Raw genomic sequence first — 21124 nt, forward strand, 5'->3', positions numbered from 1 at the left:
GGAGAGGAATCCAGGACTTTCCTAGTCCTTCAGTCTCCATCTGGAGCTGAAGCCTCCACGGAAAATCAGAAAGCATTCTCCCAGCTCCTCCAAGAACTAAAACACTCAGTATCAATGTACTCGGGCACAGGCCTCGAGTCTAGAAGGCGCACGACATGCTGGGATTTGTAGTTCTGTACATTCGGGTACCCGGATGAGTTGGCATTCTGGGATATGTAGTTTCAAGTCGTTCTTTTGGGTTCACGTGACCCCAGTCCTGCGCGCCCCGGGTTCGCAGTGCGGCTCCAGCCCGGGCGAGTTCTCGCCCCCGCGCGGCCGTTGCCGAGGAGACGGCGCACGTCTCGCCGAGCGTTGCCCCCCTCTGCAGTTCCCCCGCCCCTCTTCTCCCACCACAATGAGGTCCTAAGATGGCGGTGGCTGCGGCGGTTGGCGCCTAGTAGCTAATGTAGAGAAGGCGGCCATTGGGCTCTGGGCAGTCAGGGAACTTGTGGGCCTCCCGGCCGAGGTCTTCGAGGAAGAACCGCTGCTCGGCGGCGGTTCCTGTGGGGGCCGGCTGCCACTCCGCCCTCGGCAGGAGGGGCGCCTTCGTTTACAGGTAATGTCTGCGCGTCTGCGGCCCTTGGCAACCGCGGGCCCGAGAGCCGGGAGGCGCCGGGCCGGGCTTCTGGGGCCACGCCTGCCCGTTTCGGCTCTGGGGTCCCCTGGCTACGCGATCGTCACCCCCCTCGGGTGACATCGGCGCCTCTCAGCCCCTGACTTGACACCATGTCTGGTGAGCGCCTTGGGGACGCGCTGGCGCCTGCACAGTCTTGTCGCCTCGGCCTGACCCGGGGACCCCCTCACGCGGTGCCCCGGTGCTCCAGGGTGGAGGGGAAGCCGGGCTGCAGTTGGGGTGATGCGTTCTCAGAGAAGCAGGCCTTGGTGGCCTGCGGCCTAGTGGCCGCCCTCCCTCCCCCCTCCCACCCCACCCGCCAGATTTCCTCTTGTGAGCCCCCCGCCCCCCCGCTGCCCGAATCCTGGGTGGAGAGCGTTTGCGACCCGGGTCCACCACGCACTTTCTGCTGTCGCTTGTGTTCTTGGAGCAGAAAGGCCCGGGTAGGCGTTCCTGCTTCCAGCTAGTGGCTCCTCGCGCAGAGAAGGTTAATTTAATAACCTTTCTCCGCGCCCCTCCCACCGCCCCTTCGCCATCCCTTCCTGCAGAGCCGATGGCTTCGAATCTAGAATCGGGGGCACCGAGAGGCCCGGAGGGATCCAGATAGCGTTTCTTGCTCTGCAGAAACTGCTGTTCGGGACTAGGTATTAGGTATTGGGCGCATGCCTGAACGAACTTTTTTTCCATCTGCGGCCCGCTCCTGTGCAGCTCGCCTTGTCGTCTCCTCCCCCCCCCCCCCCAAAAAAAAACAATCGAAACAAAGCAGCTCCTCCTCCATGGCTGTTATTAGCTAAGTGTTGTGTGAACTAGGTAACAGATCGTGTTTTGGCGCTAGAAGAAGCGGGCTTTCTGGGTGCCCCTACCACCCCCGCCCCATAACCGCTTTCCAGACCCCGCCTTCTGCTTGTGTTCTCTGGTTACTAGAGCCGCGGGGTGCACCTGCTTCTGCCTTTCTCCATCACCTTCCTGGTCTGGGCCACTGGCTGCCGAAGCCAATTCTGATTTTGAAGTTGAAGGTACACCTCGTAAATGTCATGAAAATTATTCTTATGAGACTTTCTAAAAAGATTATAGAGTAACAAGTTCTTGAATGGTTTGAGTAACGGGGAGTTAACGACTTAGGAGAGTAAACTTCTTCGTGGGTTTTTAAATGGTAATGAGGCTTTTTTTCATTATATTCCAAAGTGGATGTTACACCTTGTGTGGAAGGATCTTAAGAGAGTTGGGGTACCTAAATGTCTATGAGAAGATAAATTTGAGTTTAAAGAGTGTTAAAGATTACACTTGGTTATCTGAAATATTAGTGTTTGTTTTCTGTTAAAAGTGTAAGAATTTACTGGTGATTCTTTTTTTCTAATAAGCAGTTCCTAACCCTAAGTGCTTGGAACTGTGGAACAGAAAGGTATTTCTGAAAATTTTGTTTCTAAACAGTTTACTTGACACGTTGGTATGTTTCCTTTGTATTAAAGTTGGGAACACTTAATGCTGGGGCTTGCAGTCTAGAAACTGGTGCAGGATTGAAGGTCTCTGTTCTCCCTCTTCCCTTTGACATGCTGTTGTGGAGTATTCTTCCTTCGTTAGAAAACAGTCGTGCAATTCCTAGTAGCTAAGATAAAATATTATACAGTACTTTCTGAGATTCCTTTGTTTTGACAGAATTTTTTCAAGATCATTTGAGTTTGTATTTGTAGTATGACAAGTATTTGGGTAGACCCTCTTCTCAAGTCCATTTCTTCTCAAGTTATGGTCTTTTGAATTTCTTGGTTGGCTTTATCTTTTTTTCACAGTCTCTTCTGCTTTTTATGCCCACAATTGACAGACATTGGTTTAGTTATCTAAAATTACTTTGAACATTAGTTCTGGGCACAGTGCCTTGCTCCGTAAGTTAGTGCTGGGGGAATATAAATTCAGTTAAAAGAAATTGAGCCAAGTGGTGGTGGCGCATGCCTTTAATCCCATCACTCAGGAGGCAGAAGCAGGTGGATTTCTGTGAGTTCAAGGCCAGCCTGGTCTACTAGAGCTAGTTCCAAAGCTACAGAGAAGCTCTGTCTCAAAAAAGGTCTGTGTAGAGGATAAATGGCTAGGACTGGGGATTAGCTTAATTGATAGAGTACTTGCCTAGCATATGCTATTATTGCCCTAGGTTTGTTCTCCAACACCAAATAAACAGGAATGGTGATGAATGCTTATAATCCTGGCATTAGGGAAGCAGAGACTGAAGGTTCAAGGCCATACTGAAAGCTACATAGCCAGATTTGAGGCCAGCCTGGGAAATGTGGAATGCTGTTTAGAAAGGAAATATAATCACTAAAGGATGAAAACTAGAAGGAATTTTGACTAAAGTGTTTTAGAAGTAATTGGTCTTTTAAAAAAAATATATGTATATATCTGCAGAAAGAATCTGAGTTTGTTTCTCCCATGTATTTTTAATAAAAACCGGGCAAGTGCTATACACCTCTAATCCCAGGAATTGGGTAGGTGAGACAGGAGGGTCAGAAGTTCAAGTCTATTCTACCCTATACAGTCAGACCCTTTTGATGGAGGAAGGTCATTGGTTAATTAAAAAAGAAACTGCTTGGCCCTGATAGGTTAGAACATAGGTGGGTGGAGTAAACAGAACAGAATGCTGGGAGGAAGAGGAAGTGAGGTAAGATGCCTCAGACAGACGCCATTTCCTCTCCTCTCTCTGGCAGACACGATGAAGCTCTGACCCAGGATGGACGTAGGCTAGAATCTTCCCAGTAAGCGGACCTTGGGGTGCTACACACATTATTAGAAATGGGCTAGTCCAGGTGCGAGAGTTAGCTGAGAAGAGGCTAGATATAATGGGCCAAGCAGTGTTTAAAAGAATACAATTTGTGTGTTGTTATTTCGGGTAAAGTTAGCCAGTGGCGGGAGCTGGGTGGCAGGACACAGCCCGTAGCTCCCACAACACCCTTTCTCAAAAAAACAAAAACCCAAACCTCCACAAACATATGTAAAAAATTCAAGAAACTTTTTTAAAAGATTCATTTATTTTACAATTTTATGTGTGAGTGTTTTGTCTTAATGTATGTCTTTGCACTATTTGTGTGCCTGGTGCCAGCAGAAGTCAGAGAGGGTGTCAGATTCCCTGGGACTTAAGTTACAGATAATTGTGAGGACAGTGTGGGCACTGAGACTCAAACATGGGCCCTCTAATGAGCAACAAGTACCCTTAACCTCTGAGCTATCTCTCTAGCCCCTGTTCTCTTTTTGTGCTTGAAACTGCATCTCTGTACCCTTGGCTGGTGTCGTTGAGGATGTCCTTGAACTGTTGATTTACTTGCTTCCACCTCCCAAGGGTTAGGATTATAGATGTGAACTACCATGACCTGCTAAAATAGCCTATTTTAAAAATTGTTTAATTTGTTCTTGCTTTCTATGAAAGCAAACAAATATTCAAACTCCCTTATGAGGAACAGAAATGAGACTGATATGCAGAACTACAGACCGGTAGTTGATTTATGTCTCAGCTGACAGTTCTCAGTGTTTTGTTTTTATGCTGGAAGATCATAACAAAATAGAATAGAAAGTTAGGAAAAGTCAAATGTGAGAGTTTACTGCTAAATGACTGCATTGTAGTTGACATTTTGTGAGATAAAAAGAATGATAATTATTATAAAATACTTTTACTAAAAGAAAAAATGAGGGAAGATGGATATGAGGAATGAAAATACAGGGTAATTGACTGAATTCACTTGGGAATTTCTCAGTGAAATTTATTCGATTGGTAAGAAGCAGATATCAGCTGTGGTGGAAAAACCAGAAAGGAATAGTCATATTAGGGAATTTGATTTCAAGTTGACAGGCAATGCATAATAATAATACATTGATTTTATAAATTTGAGTGCTTCTAATGTATTGTGTAATGACAAACGTTTGGGGATAAGGCAGTGAGTAAAATAGACAAGATGCATTACCCCATGATGGTGTATCAATATCATATCGTATATATGCCTTAACAAAGTCAAAGTCAAACCAAACTCAATACCACTTTGACAGGGTGTGTGTAGAAACAAAGCAGGTAATTGCTTTCCTAGAGTTAGCAGAAGGAGCAAATAGGTAGGAAATGCTAGCAAGACATTTTTATAATAATTTCATGGTTTGTGAGTAAGAGTGCAAAAGATTAAAAAGGTAAGAAGAAAATAGACAGGGGACTGAAGTATTCAGAATCAAGAATAGGTTCAGCAAAATTATGCCGTGACATAGTGGAATGCAAGAAGTAGGATCAGAGAGGAAATTTAAGTTCCTTATCTTGAACAAATTACCAGAGTGAAAAACGTATTGGAATGAGGAAGATAAAATGGGCTTTGGAATCGAGACTAACATTTAGAGAAATTATATATACCCACAGTTCATAAAAGCAGGTGTCTTAAGGTTTTTATTGCTGTGAAGAGACACCATGACCACGGAAAGCATTTAATTGAGGTGGTGGCTTACAGTTTCAGAGGTTCATTATCATCATGATGGGAAGCGTGATGGCCTGCAGGTAGATATGGTGCTGAAGCTGAAGAGTCCTACATCTTGCAGGTAACAGGAAGTCGACTGAGACACTCGCGGTATCTTGAGCATAGGAACCTCAAAACCCAATCTTGCAATAACACACTTCCTCCAACAAGGCCATACCCACTCCAACAAAGCCGCACCTCCTAATAGTGCCACTCCCTGTGAGGTTATGGGATCAATTGTATTCAGATCACCACAGCAGGGAATGGTGAGCAAAACTAGGAGTCACTGTTATCGAGGGTGGGATAGTACATGATGAACAAGGTAGAGAGTAGTGTTTTTAATGTATACCTTTTAAAAGAGGAAAAGCTGAGTATTAGTTAATAAAAATAGTCGGCAAATAGTTATGTTTTCTGAGTTAGCCAGAAGAGTGGAAAAGGAACATCATTATTTAGAAGGGATTTGATAGGAATTGGTGCTTTAAGACTGATTTTAGATTTTATTGACACAGAAGAGGAATGTTTTGGAACCGATGGGAAGATGTGTAGGTAGGTAGTTGGTTTGTAATCTGTTGGAAGGGTCTGATAGGAGCTGGTAACCATGGATGAGGGTATCAGAGATACACATGGCACATATAGACATATATGCAGGCAAAACACCTATATAATGGTTTGAAAAAGAATGTCCCCAAAGGGATTAGCACTATAGGGAGTATGGCTTTCTTGGATTAGATGTGGCCTTGTTGGAGGAAGTATGTGGGGGTAGGCTTTGAGGTCTTCTATGCTCAAGCTATGGCCATGTCACAGTTTACTTCCTGTTGCCTGTGGATCAAGATGTAGAACTCTTAAGCTCCTCACTAGTACCATGTCTACCTGCATGCTGCCTTGTCCTGCCATGATGATAAAGGACTAAAACTCTGAAACTGTAAGCACTCCAATTAAATGTTTTCCTTTATAAGAGTTTGTGTGTAATAGATTTTTCTTTGGACTGTCAAGCTTACAAATTATGACAGGGAGATTTATTATTAATTATAAAAGCTTGGCCTATAGTGTAGGCTTGTTCTTAACTAGCTCATATAGCTTAAATTAGCCCATTTATATTAATCTATTCTATCACATGGCCTATCTTCCATTTTGCACCTCCTGTTTCCTCTCTATGTGACTGGCGATTCCAACCTTCTTCCCAGAGTCTTCTCTGTCCCCAGAAATCCTGCCTAACCTTTCTAGCTGTTTAGCTTTTTATTACACCAGTCACAACAATACCCCTTCACACAGTGTACAAATCTCACAACAGCTGTGGTCATGGTGTCTTTTCACAGCCATAGAAACCCTAACTCAGACAACATTAAGATAAACTTTTTTTAAATTGCTGCAATAAAAAGAAGAAATGTACACCATAATTAGCTATATGGTAAAAGACTTAATACATTAACAAGTTCAGTTAGTAAGCTACATTGTGAGGTTAAGTGCCTTTCCCCTTTTTTACATAAGGTCTCTCTGTGTACCCCTGGCTTGCCTCAAATTTCCAATGATTTTCCTGCATTTGCCTCACATTGTTGAAACTTCTTGACAATTCAAATTGAACGCTACATTTTGTTGTTAATTTCAGTATTTGTCTTATCTTCCACTAAATCTTTGGAGTTATGTTTTTGTTTTTCCATTTTGAAAAAGATATCCTGAGTTTTAGAAATTTGCTCAGTTTTTAAAACTTTTAAATACATTTATTTATTGTGTGTGCATTTGGGCACATAGATGGAAGTCAGAGGACACCTTGTAGAGTCAGTTCTTTGCTGCATTATAGTGTTCAGGAATCAAACTCAAATGTTAGACTTGGTGGCAAGTACCTGTAACTGCTCAGAGCCACCTCATCAACTCCATTTATTGAATTTTTATTTTTTTAAGTCTTTAATTGAAAGGGCAATAGAAAAGATCTTCTGTGGGTATATTGTTTTTGTTTAATTTTGTCTTGGTAGTGCAAGACCCAGGGAATTTTCTGTTTGTGCTTCTCCCCTCAGGCTCAAGATTATAGGTACATACATACCATTGTGGTCAGCTGTTGATGTGAGTGTTGGGGATTTGAACTCAGATCCTTATTTTTTATCAAGTGCTTTACCAACTGAGCTGACTCCCCAGCCCTCCTATTTCACAGGAGAGATACTAGTTCCTTTAAGAAATTTACTGAATGTTAATTTGAGAATTGACTCACATGTATTTATTTAGCTTTACACTTTTTTATTTTTATAGTTTTATTTTCAGTTATGCCTGCCTGCATGTCTGTTTTTCTGTCTCTGTCTCTGTGTGTGTGTGTGTGTGTGTGTGTGTGCGCGCGCGCATGCGCGCACTTGCGTGTGCATAGTCTTTTAGGTGCATGTGAGTGCAGGTACCCATGAAGGCCAGAAGAGGGTGGCAAATTGCCTATAGTTGGAGTTACAGGTGGTTGTGAGCCACTTGATATGGGTGCTGAAAATGGAACTCAGATCCTGTGCAGGAGCAGTATATGCTCTTAACCACTGAGCCATCTCCCCAGCTACAGCTTTCTGTATTTCTTTTTTGGTTGTGGCAGGATCTCTCCTATAGCTCAGGCTGGCATTGAGCTTGCTATAGCCTCCTTCCTCCATCTCACAAGTGTGAAGAGTTACAGGCACGAGTCACCATAACCAGCTCTAGCTTTATGCTAATTTACTTCTATATTAGTGTGCCCTTTAAACAAATTTAAAATTTAAGGTTATTAAATATTGTTGATGACTTTTTCTAGGGAACCTAATTCACCCTAGTAATAGAGCAGGGACAGATCAGAGAAATTATTCCATTCTAGTTCATCTTGCTGAACTAGCAAATTTAATTTAGGGTTGCTTGTAGGTACACCAATGAAGAACAGTCTCTTTTCTCCCAAATATTGTTAAGTGTTATATATTCTTAGGAGAGTGGAGTAGCCATGTGTGCCTCAGGAGCCTTTCTTTCCCTGAGGGTGGTCCCAGTGTTGCGTGGGTTTCATGCTCTGATTTCAAGATGACAACAGCTGTATGATGCGCAGTGTGTGGGTGGGTAGGGGGAGAGTCACACAGATGTATGATTATTTTCTCCCACTTAGAGGTGAATACTGGACCTCTTTGTTACAGCAACAGTGACTTGTTCTCAGTACTTAGACTGCTTATGAATCTCTTCTGTAGCTGCTGTTCAAAGCAAAATAAACTTCCCCTGCCAAGCAAGGTTGACAGCAGCAATAGTTTATGGGCATAAATGTAACTGTAACGTTTATGGGCATAAACATAAATGTTGAAAAGAATTTTGACGGGGAGAATTTTGAAAGTTGTATCATATACATAGCTTGCCATACCTTTCCTATTGGGGTCTATGACTTCCTTAGCTACACATGTTGGTTTTACAGTATCAAATTTAAAGTTTACTCCCCTTTTCTGGAGTTAAGTCTTAAATCTTACTAAAAAACAAGTGTTTATACTTCACCAAAGTCTTGGCACTTATACCAATGGGTACATCTTTGTTGGCATGCATATGGTGTTAAATACTCTTGTGACCATATCTAAATAGGATGTAGACAACAATTCCCAGCCCCAGCCTTCATAATGGTTTTTGGCACTAAGAATGCTGTTCAGCAAGGAGGGAGCTCACTCCTAACTTGATTTCTCCATATTCTGATCCAGAATGTGCTGTCTTAAGTTGTAGGGTCTTAACACCCAGTTATGTCTCACAACCAGTATCAGTGGCAATAGATCGCATTGTACCTCATAGAGAGGTAACTTGCCCATGGTATTGGTATTATTAGTAGTCTTGTGGCTTCTGGTAGTAGCTCCTTAACTGATGTTTTTGCTTACATCGGCACAGGCTGTTGTAGGACTTTTCTCCACCATTGTAAGCACTATCATTTATGCCTTATCCAACCATAAAACTCCCAAGAGTGCCTGGCCTCTGTACCTTATGTGTATATTTTCCCATCCTTGTGCCTGTAGTTAGGTTTTTGAATTTTCAGATGCTTTTCTAAATCTGGAAGGTACTCAGGTTAGAATTATTTAATTAAGACCTTTTAATAGCACCTAGATAGGATCTCTGCAGGACCACCATTGTCTGTTCTAGGCATGTGCTAGTTGGTCTTGGGATTCAGCACCTGCATCAGAGATACAGTATCTAAGGAGATACAGTCAGTAAGGTTCAATGCAACTCAAAAAGATGCTGTTTGTATCAATTGTTCCTTAAAAGGGCATTGTTGGATACAGCTGTGTGGATAGGAAGCCCTTTAGGTCTATGCTCTGCAACCATTTTCAGTAAATTGTTCCACCTCCCCACCTCTTGAGCAAAGGGAAGTTGAGAGTAGCAAGGTGCGATGATTTCAGGCCTATTCTGTGTTGGGCTTTCCAGATCTGACACTCTGGGACAGTTCTGCAGCCACCATATTTCCGCTCCATTAGCCACACCTGGCCACAAAAAGAGCCATAGCTGAGCTCATTACTAATTTGAGTTTTTCATATTCTGATCTAGAATGTGCTATTTTGAGTTGTAGGGTCTTAACATCCATCACGCAAATATTCTAATCTCAGGAGAAATGTGCACAGCGTATTCTGGGGAGATATTGCCCATCTCAATCCTATTACACCACGCTCCATATCCATCTATAGGTGGTATTGACCTGGTATCCGTAGGGACTGCTAGGAACCAAGGCAGCCTGGCCACAACTTGTATTAGAGCCCCAGTATTCTACAATCCATTGTTCTCTTGAATCTTCTTGGATAGTTCTCATCTATAGGCAGCTTTGGCCATCTGTTAGGGGCACTGTTAGAGTAGTTTTCACCCTAGTAGATCACTTTATAGCTGTGGGAACAATGGAACTCACCTGCCCTTCTTCCATTCCTTTGGTAAATTGTTTAGGCCCGAAGCCTTCCAAAACCTCACTAGTACGCATTTGGCTGTCCTCTAGTCTTTTTAACCTCCTAGAAATTCAAGACACAAATCTCACACATATGCTTTCATCCACAATAATACCCTCTGTTGTTATTTTCTTATTCCCCTCTTAATTGCTTTGAATCTTATTTGCATGCCTACCTAAGTCATACATATTTGCCTGTACCTCTGCTACATCTTAAAGATACTGACCCACTCACTATCAGGTTCAGCAAAGCTACAACAGCCCTACACCAGTACTGAGTCTGCTGGATTGACTCAGTGAGGAAAGGAGACTGAATGAATGACCTGAACCATCTCACTGGTCTAGTAGACAAAACTTTATTAGCCATTGAGAAGAGATTTTTTTAAAAAATATTTGATACTTTCTCCAAACTATATAGTTTTAATCTTTAAAGTCATTAATGCATAAATACATATTTAGAACAAGCTGTTTTAGTTCAAAATTTAATATAAACTTAGAATGTAAACATTTTTCTCTTCAAATACATTTTTAGTTTCACAGTTTTGGGAACAAATTCAGGGTCTTGCACTTGCTAAGCAAACTCTATACTACTGAGTTATATCACCAGTCTTATTTTTGGTGTTTTGTTTTTGTTTTGAGATAGGTTTTCTCTGAAGTCTTTCATTGAATTATCCTTCTTAGTACTGGGATTACAGGTATGGGTTACCAAGGCCAGCTTCTTGCCAAAAATATTCCTATTTTATATTAAAGTTATTACTTTACTTAAAAAGCACAGCATACTCCATTTAAAAACCACCTTTGTGTCAGGAACATGGAGTAATAGGGCGTTGATTCTCATCTTCCACCTTGTTTGAGGTTGAGTCTTTCTTATTGGTCACTGCTGCTGACCATAAATTTCCAGGGATTATCCTGTCTCCATCTCTTTCATAGGATCATGATGGGAATATAGATGTTGATACGACTGCATTCAGCTTTTGCCAGGATTCTGGGGATTTGAACTCAAATTGTTAGATTTGTGTGTTAAGTACTTAACCCGCTGAGCCATCTTCTCAGTCCCATTTTTTCCTCTTGAAATAATTTGCTTTTAGTGCTTTTAAATGCAGGCCTACTTCTATTGCCTATTTTTTTGAGCTCCTATTCCTTATTAATTCAAGTTATACCATTGCATCTAGAGTATATTAAGTAACTTTTATGTTCACTGAACTGAACATACCTGTCTGTGGATATTATTTTAAAAGTTAAGAATATTTCTAATACAAAATGATCTAAATGAAGCTGAGCAGTGGTGGCACACATTTTTAATCCCAGCACTCGGGAGGCAGAGGCAGGTGGATCTCTTTGAGCTCGGGGCCAGGCTGGTCTACAGGAGCTCATTCCAGGACAGGGTCCAAAGCTGCAGAAAAACCCCGTCTCAAAAAACCTAAACAAATAAAATGGTGTAAATGTTAAAATATATGAATCAGAGAAAAGAGTAGAGGTTACTGTATTTCTCCTCCATAGAATTAAGTGCCAGTCTTCATTATATATTTTGTCATTAAGTGCATCATTTTCCCTCTTCTTTTAAAGTTGTTATTGGTGATTGTCCTAGTTAGGGTTTCTATTACTGTGAAAGAGACACCATTACCACGGTAACTCTTATAAAGAAAAACATTTAATTGGTGCTGACTTACAGTTTCAGAGGTTTAATCCATTATTGTCATGGTGTGGAGCATAGCAGCTTGCATCAGACATGGTGCTGTAGAAGGATCTGAGAGTTCTACGTCTTGATCTGAAGGCAACAGGAAATGAAACGTCAATGGGCATAGCTTGAGCTTCAAAGCCTATCTCCACAGTGACACACTTCCTCCAACAAGGTCATACCTCCTAATAATGCCACTCCCTATAGGCCAAGTATTTAAACACATGAGTCTAAAGGGACCATGTATATTCAAACCACCTCCGTGATATGTTGAAGTTCTGTAATTTTTTTAGTGCATATTGTTTAAGAATACCACCTTCTTTCTTTTCCCTATTATTCCTTGTGTTTCTTTTTTTTTTCTGCTTGATAGAATATTGAATAGTGCCAAGTAACAGATATGTGGCATTCTGATTTTAATAAGATTGCTCTCCATGTCTTAATAATGTTGACGAGTATGTTTTTTTGAGCTGAGGAGGTGGCTCACTAAATGCTTACATTAAATGTGCAAGGACTTGAGTGTGGTCCCTAAAACTTGTGTGACAATGCTGGTTATTAGCCAGTCTAACCTAATTGGTGAATTGGCTAACGAGAGACCCTGTGTCCAAGGATGCTGTTACTGAAGATGACACCTGAAATTGTCTTCCAGTCTCTACATATACCCTCCCACATAAGAACACACATACACACATGCACACACACACAGTACACCTATATATGTGTAAAATAGAATAAGATATGCTTCTTTCTAATGTTTCAGAGAATTGTTAAATGGTATGTCATATAGATGTGATAGAGCACTTGCCTACCATGTGTAAGGCCTCAGGTTCCCTGTTCAGTACCAAAAAGACAGATCATCCCCCCAAACAAGAAACCCAGAATAAATATATATGTAACTGTAAGCAAGTATTGTTTTGTTTTGATATGAGTTTTAAGATTTTTCAAGTTAATATTGTGTGGAATTTTATGCTACTTTATATCTTTAGATAAAATTTTAATATGCTGCATAATTGTTAATATATTATTCTAACAGATATTATAACATTAAAATATCTGTGAGATAAATCCTGTTTTACCATGGATGATGATATTTGATATTATTAAATGGAATGATTTAGGGTCTTAGAGTCAGAGCAAATTGAATTTATAATTTTTGCTCTTTAACTGAATGATTCTGGTAAAATTACCTGACTATTAAAAGTTTATTTTTTTTGTTTGTAGTTAGTGACTTTTCCATATTAAATAAAGTTATCTTGATTTTTTTTCCTACCTTTTTCTGCCACCCTTTCAACATGATAATCTGATAGCTAGTGAAAATCCAGAATCTTGTTCATGAGCATTTGGAAACCTTTTCTCATGGTCATTTCTACTTCTGACCCTGTGCTTTTGTTCCAACTCTGTTGCTTCTGTTTCTCCTCTCTGACCCAGACATAATTAATATTCAGTACCATTTTCTTTTTTTTTCTTTTTTGGTTTTTCGAGACAGGGTTTCTCTGTGGCTTTGGAGCCTGTCCTGGAATTAGCTCTGTAAACCAGGCTGGTCTCGAACTCACAGAGATCCGCCTGCCTCTGCCTCCCCAGTGCTGGGATTAAAGGCATGCGCCACCATCGCCCGGCTTATTCAGTACTATTTTCATGTCCACAAGAAAAACCTTTATGGGGTATCTTCATGGTTTGTTGGTCCATACCTCTGATTCTAGCACTTGGGAGGCTAAGACAAAGCCAGCCTGGCTACATAGTAAGACTGGTCTCAAAAAATAAAACAGGGCCTAGGTTATCAGATAGAGATGCTTTTCACAAAGCCTGACAACTGAAATTCAGTCCTCAAGTTCCATGTAGGAGGAAAGATTGATTTCTACAGGTTGTTTTGGTCTCCATATCTGCATTGTGGCATGCACTACCACCCATAATAAACGGATGGATGGATGGATGGATGGATGGATGGATGGATGGATGGATGGATGGATGGAGTTCAAAACCCCAAAACAACACCACCAAAAAAAAAAAAAAATCAAATACCAAAAACCTCTGCGGGGAGGATTTATGAGTTTGGTAGACTTTCAGAAGATTAATATAGCAGTATGAAGCAATAGGCACTCTGAAAAATATTTAGTGCACTGTCCTTTTTTATTTGAAGCAAGATCTTAAAGCTCTTACTTAGCTCAGACTGGTCTTGACCATGTGATTCTTCTACCTCCTAGTATTGAGATTACAGACATGTTGCTGCTTAACTCACGTTAATATGTATAGGAGAGAAATCAGTTTATCTGTGGCATGTGGTTGACATTGTTCTTGAAATTCATGTTTCAGTGATTCCTTTATATTACTAAATTTGATGGAATGATTTAAATCTGAAGTTTGGGCCAGCAAGATAGTTTAGCATATGAAAATGCCTGTTCAAACCTAATGACTAAGTTTCATCCCCAGATCACACGGTAGAAGGAGAGAACTGACTCCAGAAAGTTGTCCTCTGATCTTTGTACTTACATGCAAAAACATGCACACACACACAATATAAATATAAATAAATTTAAAAATAAAGTTTATCTTTATGTGTTAAAAAGATTAGTTTTTACTTATTTTGCAGAGTTAATTATTAAAGCCAACATGGCCACAGGAGGAGGTCCTTTTGAAGAAGTCATGCATGATCAGGACTTACCAAATTGGAGCAATGAGAGTGTGGATGACCGACTCAACAATATGGTATGATATCTTACTGAAGATGGTATATTGCTGACTACTAATGTTAGATTTTTCCCATCAGTTGTTTTCACCGAAACTACAAAAACTGCAGGCAAATATACGAAGGGACTCTGTGCTGCTTATTATTGGTTGAAGTCACTTTAGTTTTAGTTCATAGAAAGCATGAGTTGGCTTAAACTAAAACTAGCCATTCATTATAAAGAGGTAAAGTGCTTTGTGAAGCCAAGTTGAAGGGATATAGTTCAGTTTTAGGAAATGGAAAAGACTACAAGTTGTCAAATATCGCTTTTCACTACTCTGCCTGTCTTCTCAGAACCCCTGCCTAACCTAGCTTTCCCTTCCAGATCTGCCTTTTCTCTTTCTCTGGTTTTGTTAAATACTGAGGCTGCCTTTTTGAAGGTTTTCAGTCATGGAAGAAGTTATATCCTGACCAATTTAAAGTTATGATACAAATTTCTTTTTTATTCGTCTGGGCCTGAAAGGATGGGCTAACTAGTATAAAAGGTTCACAGGAATACCCATACATGGAATGGGATGGAGAAACAGTTCTTAGAGAGGCAAAATTTCTTATACATGAGGACAGTTTACTGAATGGTTTTATAGTGGTAAGTAAGAGTCTTCCAATGTGGAAAGATAATGTAGGAATGTATAGTTGTTCCTATTGAATGAATTAGGTTACGTTGATATGAGTAAAAGTATTTTCTAGTTAAAATAACATTTCATTCTGTATTGGATAATATGTAATAGATTTTTTTGCCCATAAAATACTAATGAGAACAATAATAGTTATATTAATGCTTATCAAATACTAGGCATTGTTCTAAATACTCAAGATAATATTTTTAATCTTATTTTTAAGGTAGCTTATTTTAAAGATTAAGAAACCAAAACCATGTATATATATCTTCCTTTTGTTATACAAATGGATTGTAATCTAAAGGAGGATACAATAAAGATGTATTTATTTCACTACTTAATTTAGAAAAAAACAATTTTTTACCTTTTTGAGACAAAGTTTCACTACATAGCTGAAGCTGATTTTTAATTCTTTTGAACTCTCCAGCTTCTTGTATCAGCTTCTTGAGTGTTGAGATGATAGATATGTATCATAACAGATGGCTAGAAAGAATAGTTTTTAGAATTGCTTTTGAATATCTCTGTAGTCTTATAGAACTTGACAGACTGAAGTAGGAGAATCAGGATTTCAAGGCTGACCTGGATTGTATGGTGAGTTCAAGGTCATTTTGAACTAGGAGAAGACTTTATCTCAAACAAAAAAGGAACGATTGAAAATATTTAAATTGATTTGCGGGCAGCCACAGAGGTGGCTGAGAGGCTAAGACTGCTGTTCCCAAGGTCCTGAGTTCGAGAACAGCTTGCTCTATGTAAATATTCGGAAAAAAATAAAAAAAGTAAATAAAAATAGTTTGTGGCAATCAGAATAAATATAAAAAAATAAATTGTTTTGCGGGTTGGGATTTGGAGTTTAATATTTGTTATCTATAATAGGTGGTAATAAACTTTTTAAAGGCTAAGCTGTAATATTAGGATAGATATAATAATGAGAAAATGGGTTGACAGAAATAAACACCTCTAAAGAGAGTATTTGTATGTGAAAAATGTCTTCGTGTTTTAATATCCAGATCAAAGTTGTTTTCGTTTTTTGAGCATACCAAATTATTTTCTTGGTGTGATATAGGTCAGATTAACTTTTGATTTTACTTTTTTAAAGGAGTGGGGTGGCCAACAGAAGAAAGCCAATAGATCATCAGAAAAGAATAAGAAAAAGTTTGGTGTAGCAAGTGATAAGAGGGTAACTAATGATATTTCTCCGGAGTCATCACCAGGAGTTGGAAGGCGAAGAACAAAGATTCCACATACGTTTCCACACAGTAGATATATGACTCAGATGTCTGTTCCAGAGCAGGCAGAACTAGAGAAACTTAAACAGCGGATAAACTTCAGTGATTTAGATCAGGTTTGTAAATTATTTTCAAAATAAGTTGTAACCATGGGAAATACTTGAAATGGAATAAGTAGTATGTTTTAAGAATAAATGATTGGTAAGATTAAAAGTTTCTGTATGTGTGGAGAGAGTTTTAAATACTGATGATAGTACTGTCTTTGGATAGAAGCAAAGTTGTATTTTTACACTTGCCAAAAGTCTTTTTGGGCTATTACTATTCTAATAGCTAGCTTAAGATACTTCATTATCAGAGTAGATGTTGCTGACTGGATATTGCTACTAAGTTTAGTACATTTATTGGATAACTGTGAATGTGCTTGGTTATCTAAAGTTTAGAATAAAACTGACTTATAATCACCAAAATAAAGTTTAGATCTAAAGGCAAGTAGAATTGATAATAAACTCTTGGCTGGTATTTTTACCGGTATTTTATTGTCATATCTGAATTTTGCAGAGGTTTCCAAACATGCAGAAAAGTAGGTTCAAGTCTAATATGGCAGTGATGGTGTAAATGACCAGGTATTATGTAAATGTGCCATATGTACATTGCTAGGTAGTAAACTGATTGTGTGTGTGTTGTTGTTGGAGACTAAACTCGTGGCCTAAAATATACTTTGGAAACAATCTACCTCAGCTGTATTGGTAGTGGTAAACTGAATGCTTTTTCAAGTAGTGTTTCATGTAGACAAATCATTATGCTTATAATCTATTAATTCATTGTGTTTATAGCCTATTAATTAATACTGATTTATTGGAGCCAACACCTACAAAAATTTTTAAGCAATATGAATTATAATGCAGCCCACATTACTAATGAGACTAGCCTTGTTCATATTCATCACTTGAATTACCTCAAAAAATGAGAATAAGAGAGCAATCAAATTTTGATAATTTAATAGGATTTTGTAGATCTGAAGCTTTTTCAAAACTTTTTTTTTTTATAAAACCTTGCCTCATCATCTAGTGTTGTAACTAAGAATGTTGAAATCTTATAAAATTGTTGAGAGATTACTGTTTGTTTGATTTGGTTTCCTTTTTGTGTATAGAGAAGTATTGGAAGTGATTCTCAAGGTAGAGCAACAGCGGCTAACAACAAACGTCAGCTTAGTGAAAACCGAAAGCCCTTCAACTTTTTACCTATGCAGATTAATACTAACAAGAGCAAGGATGCTACTCCAAGTCTTCCAAAGAGAGAAGCGACTGCATCAGCACAATGCAAAGAGCTGTTTGCTTCTGCTTTAAGTAATGACCTTTTGCAAAACTGTCAAGTCTCTGAAGAAGATGGGCGAGGAGAACCTGCAATGGAGAGCAGCCAGGTAGTAAAATGGGATTATTTGGTTGGTGGTTTTGCAGATCTCAAAGTATAAACCTTAAGATCTTGAAGAAGTATTAGGTTATGCATATAGGAATTTCAGTTAAATAGAATTAGTTTTTCCCCTAGCCCTCTTCAATAATGTACCATATATTTTAAATAGAATAATAGTTTACTCCTTAGATGAATATGTAAAAAGCTTCTCTGATTTTCAAACACTAAATTGCTAATTTTAATAAAGCGGGGTTAGAAACAGTATGATTTTGTTTTGTTTTTTAAAGAACTTTATTCAAATGTGGCTATTGGAGCTGGGCAGTTTGTGACGCATGCCTTTAATCCCAGCACTCGGGAGGCAGAGGCAAGCAGATCTCTGTGAGTTCAAAGCCAGCCTGGTCTATGAGCTCTAGTTCCAGGACAGTCTCCAAAGCTACAAGAAACCTTGTCTTGAAAAACCAAAAAAATAAAAATTAAAAAAACAAACATGGCTTTTAGAGCTGGAGAGACACTCAGTGGTGAAGGACTCACATTTCTCTTATGAAAGACCCAACTTTGGTTCCCAGCATACACTTTGGACACATTAGATCACAACCCCTGAAACTCTGACTCCAGGAAGATCAGATATATCTGTTCTTCATAGGCTCCTTTACTCAAATGCACCTGCCTTTGTACACGTACACAAATAAAAATGAAGTAAATCATGAAAAAAAGAATAAAACAATGCTGATATTTTTGGAAAATATTTTCAAAAGTGGTCTTTTAAGTTTCTATGATACTACCAATTATTTATAAAGAAATATAATGATTAAACGGAATATTTAGTGACAGTGAGATGGCTCAGAGGGTAAAAGTGCTTACTGTGTAAACTTTTTGTGATAACCTGATTGTGATTAACCTGGAACCCATGTAGAGATGGAAGGAGAGAACCAGTACCACAGACTCACCTTCTGTGCCTCTGTTGTATGTGTGCAGACATGCAAGCATGCTCCCACCCCCATGTGGATTATGTATATAATTTCTCAGCAATTTGTTTCATAAATAAAATTTTGGGTTCTGGAGAGATGGCTTAGTGGAACAACCTGCACTGCTTGGGGCCTGGTATCCTGACTAGGGGTGGTAAGTGAATGAAGAAAACAGAGTCAGGTGGGGTTCTGATTGGGGCCTAGAACCCTGACTGGGGGTAGTAAAAGAATGAAGGAAGGACAGATATATGGGCAGGATAGCATGTTGAGTGGGGTTCTGCTAATGCTAATCCGGAATCTCAGTCTGAGTGAGTTTATTAGGTACAGCACACTGTTGAGCTTTGTTAACTAGTCTTGATAGGCGGTCTCCATAAGTGAGTGGGCTCAGGCTGTGACTATCTGGGAAAAAGAAGCCACAGTTGCTAGTCCTTGTACACACTAATTAGTTGACCATAAAACACTCACACTTTGGATTCCTGGGGAGAGCTTTACCACTGGCTTTGCCAGTATTTCATGGGTATGAGATCTTGGAGTCCTATGCATGGCTGTGCCTTTCTGATCTGTACATATTGACTCACGACTTCACTAACTTAGGGCTTCCTCTGCTGTCTACATTCTGCAAGTCTAAAGATCCAATACCTTGAACCCACATAAAATAGAACACCAACTCCATGGGAGTTGTCCTTGGCCTCCACATGCACCATGGCACTCAACTGCACAGATACAAAAAAGCAAACAGAATTATCTCTACAACAATAATAAAAGTTTATAATAGATCCAATTTTCAGATAATATAAACTAAAATAATTTTGAAATTTTAAATTGATGATTGAAGTTTATTGACCATTGTTTTAATCTTTAAAATCTAAGCTTGATTCAGATTTTACATACATAAATATGTGTGGTAGACCTAGATATATTCTTGATTTACCTTCATTTGAAATAAAAACGTATAATACTATTGCTGTGAAGTTAATTATGCTCGGCTTTATATGTTGTATACTGCCATTCTTACTTTTCTTTTTAATATTTTCCCTGCAGATTGTAAGCAGACTTGTTCAAATTCGTGACTATATTACAAAGGCTAGTTCTATGAGAGAAGATCTTGTAGAGAAAAATGAAAGATCTGCTAATGTTGAGCGCCTTACTCATCTAATAGAACACCTTAAAGAACAAGAAAAGTCATATATGAAATTTCTCCAGAAAATCCTTGTAAGTTTTTGACTTTTTAAGTGATATATGTTGTTTTTTTAGAATGTACCATGTACAAATATTGACAATATTCTGATGCCACTCCAGAGGAGTTAACATATTTTCAAAAATCGTGCCATCCATTATAACATTTTTATTGCCCTTTTTAATAGTTTTATGATTTATACCACTAAAATATTTCAGGCTAGAGAAAATGAGGAGGAGGATGTTCGGACTATAGACTCAGCTGTGGGATCTGGTTCTGTAGCTGAGAGCACATCGCTAAACATAGATGTGCAGTCTGAAGCTTCAGATACCACGGTAAGCGGCTTTTTGGAAATAAAGTTCTGGAAATGAAGATTTAAGGCTTTCCTCCATTTTTCAAGATGACAGCTTTTGGCATTCTTTAATAAAAAGTATATTCCAGGAAAGAAACCCTCAAATTGTTAATGGTATATTTAGTTGCTAAGCATGGAAGTTTGAAAGCTTTATTGGTAGCATTAAAAGTAGTTTTAAAAGTTTGAATTGGAAACCTAGTTAATTCTGACTGTCATTGTACAGAAATGTCTGTAGTTGGTTTTGCTCAGCACAGCTTTCCTAATTTTAAGCAGCATTGACAAAGTTAGAATTCCTTGCAGGTTTGAGAGCCGTTACTATCACTAGAGATACTCAGGATTACTAAGTATGTTAAACTGGAGAAGTTTCCACATTCATTTGCTGGTGAGGACTCATCTCAAATGTGCTAAGATTTTTCTTTTTTATTTGACATCCTGTATAGTACTATAGCAAAGCTAGATGTATAAAAAGTTGAAATAAAACCTAATAAGACAGAATAATATTATTATTTACTCTTAGTGAAGAAAAAGTATTGTGGTTTTTGATTATAAAGTTAATAAAAACATTTGTTCCCTTGGAAAAGTAGTAATTTAAAGAAAAGGTTGTAAGATAGATTAGTTCATAAAATGTAGTAAATTTCAAAACTGCTTTGCTTTTAAGCATTTTATTTAACAGATGGTCTGAAGTGCATGTGATAGCCCTGCGCTATGGAAACAGCACTGTAATTATGGACTCGTAACTGTTAAATACCTAGTGTTAGTAAGCCTTTGCTTTTGAAAGGATGAGCACCTGCATCTTTGATTTGTAATGTATTTCAAAATACCATTCAGCATTAGGGATTTGAGGGTTTGTTTCCTTTTATTACTTCTCAACAAAATTTACCTGCTTCTTTTCTCCTCCCTATCTTTCCTGTTTAAACTTTTTTAAGATAGCAAATTTGAACTTTTTTCTTTGTGTTAAGGAAATAATCAGGGGACTTGGTCCA

The 21124-nt window shown here is 38.9% G+C and overlaps 1 protein-coding gene across 35 annotated transcripts in view; it reads left to right on the forward strand.

Moving 5' to 3' along the window:
* Positions 1-235: 235 nt before the first annotated feature.
* Pcm1 (pericentriolar material 1) overlaps positions 236-21124 on the forward strand; it is a 97026-nt gene continuing 76137 nt past the window's right edge. For 9 of the 35 annotated variants that reach the window (XM_075986583.1, XM_075986585.1, XM_075986587.1 and 6 more), the window contains exons 1-6: positions 247-595; positions 14260-14375; positions 16108-16353; positions 17388-17657; positions 19654-19824; positions 20008-20124. In XM_075986583.1, the coding sequence (XP_075842698.1) occupies positions 14280-14375; positions 16108-16353; positions 17388-17657; positions 19654-19824; positions 20008-20124 (900 nt within the window). In that variant the 5' untranslated portion in view covers positions 247-595; positions 14260-14279. Of the gene's footprint in view, positions 596-3373; positions 3394-14259; positions 14376-16107; positions 16354-17387; positions 17658-19653; positions 19825-20007; positions 20125-21124 lie in introns of those variants that run through there. The other 26 variants (XM_075986599.1, XM_075986606.1, XM_075986607.1 and 23 more) reach the window with 8 other exon arrangements.

Source organism: Microtus pennsylvanicus, chromosome 9, assembly GCF_037038515.1.
Source record: "Microtus pennsylvanicus isolate mMicPen1 chromosome 9, mMicPen1.hap1, whole genome shotgun sequence".
NCBI classification, from domain to species: domain Eukaryota; kingdom Metazoa; phylum Chordata; class Mammalia; order Rodentia; family Cricetidae; genus Microtus; species Microtus pennsylvanicus.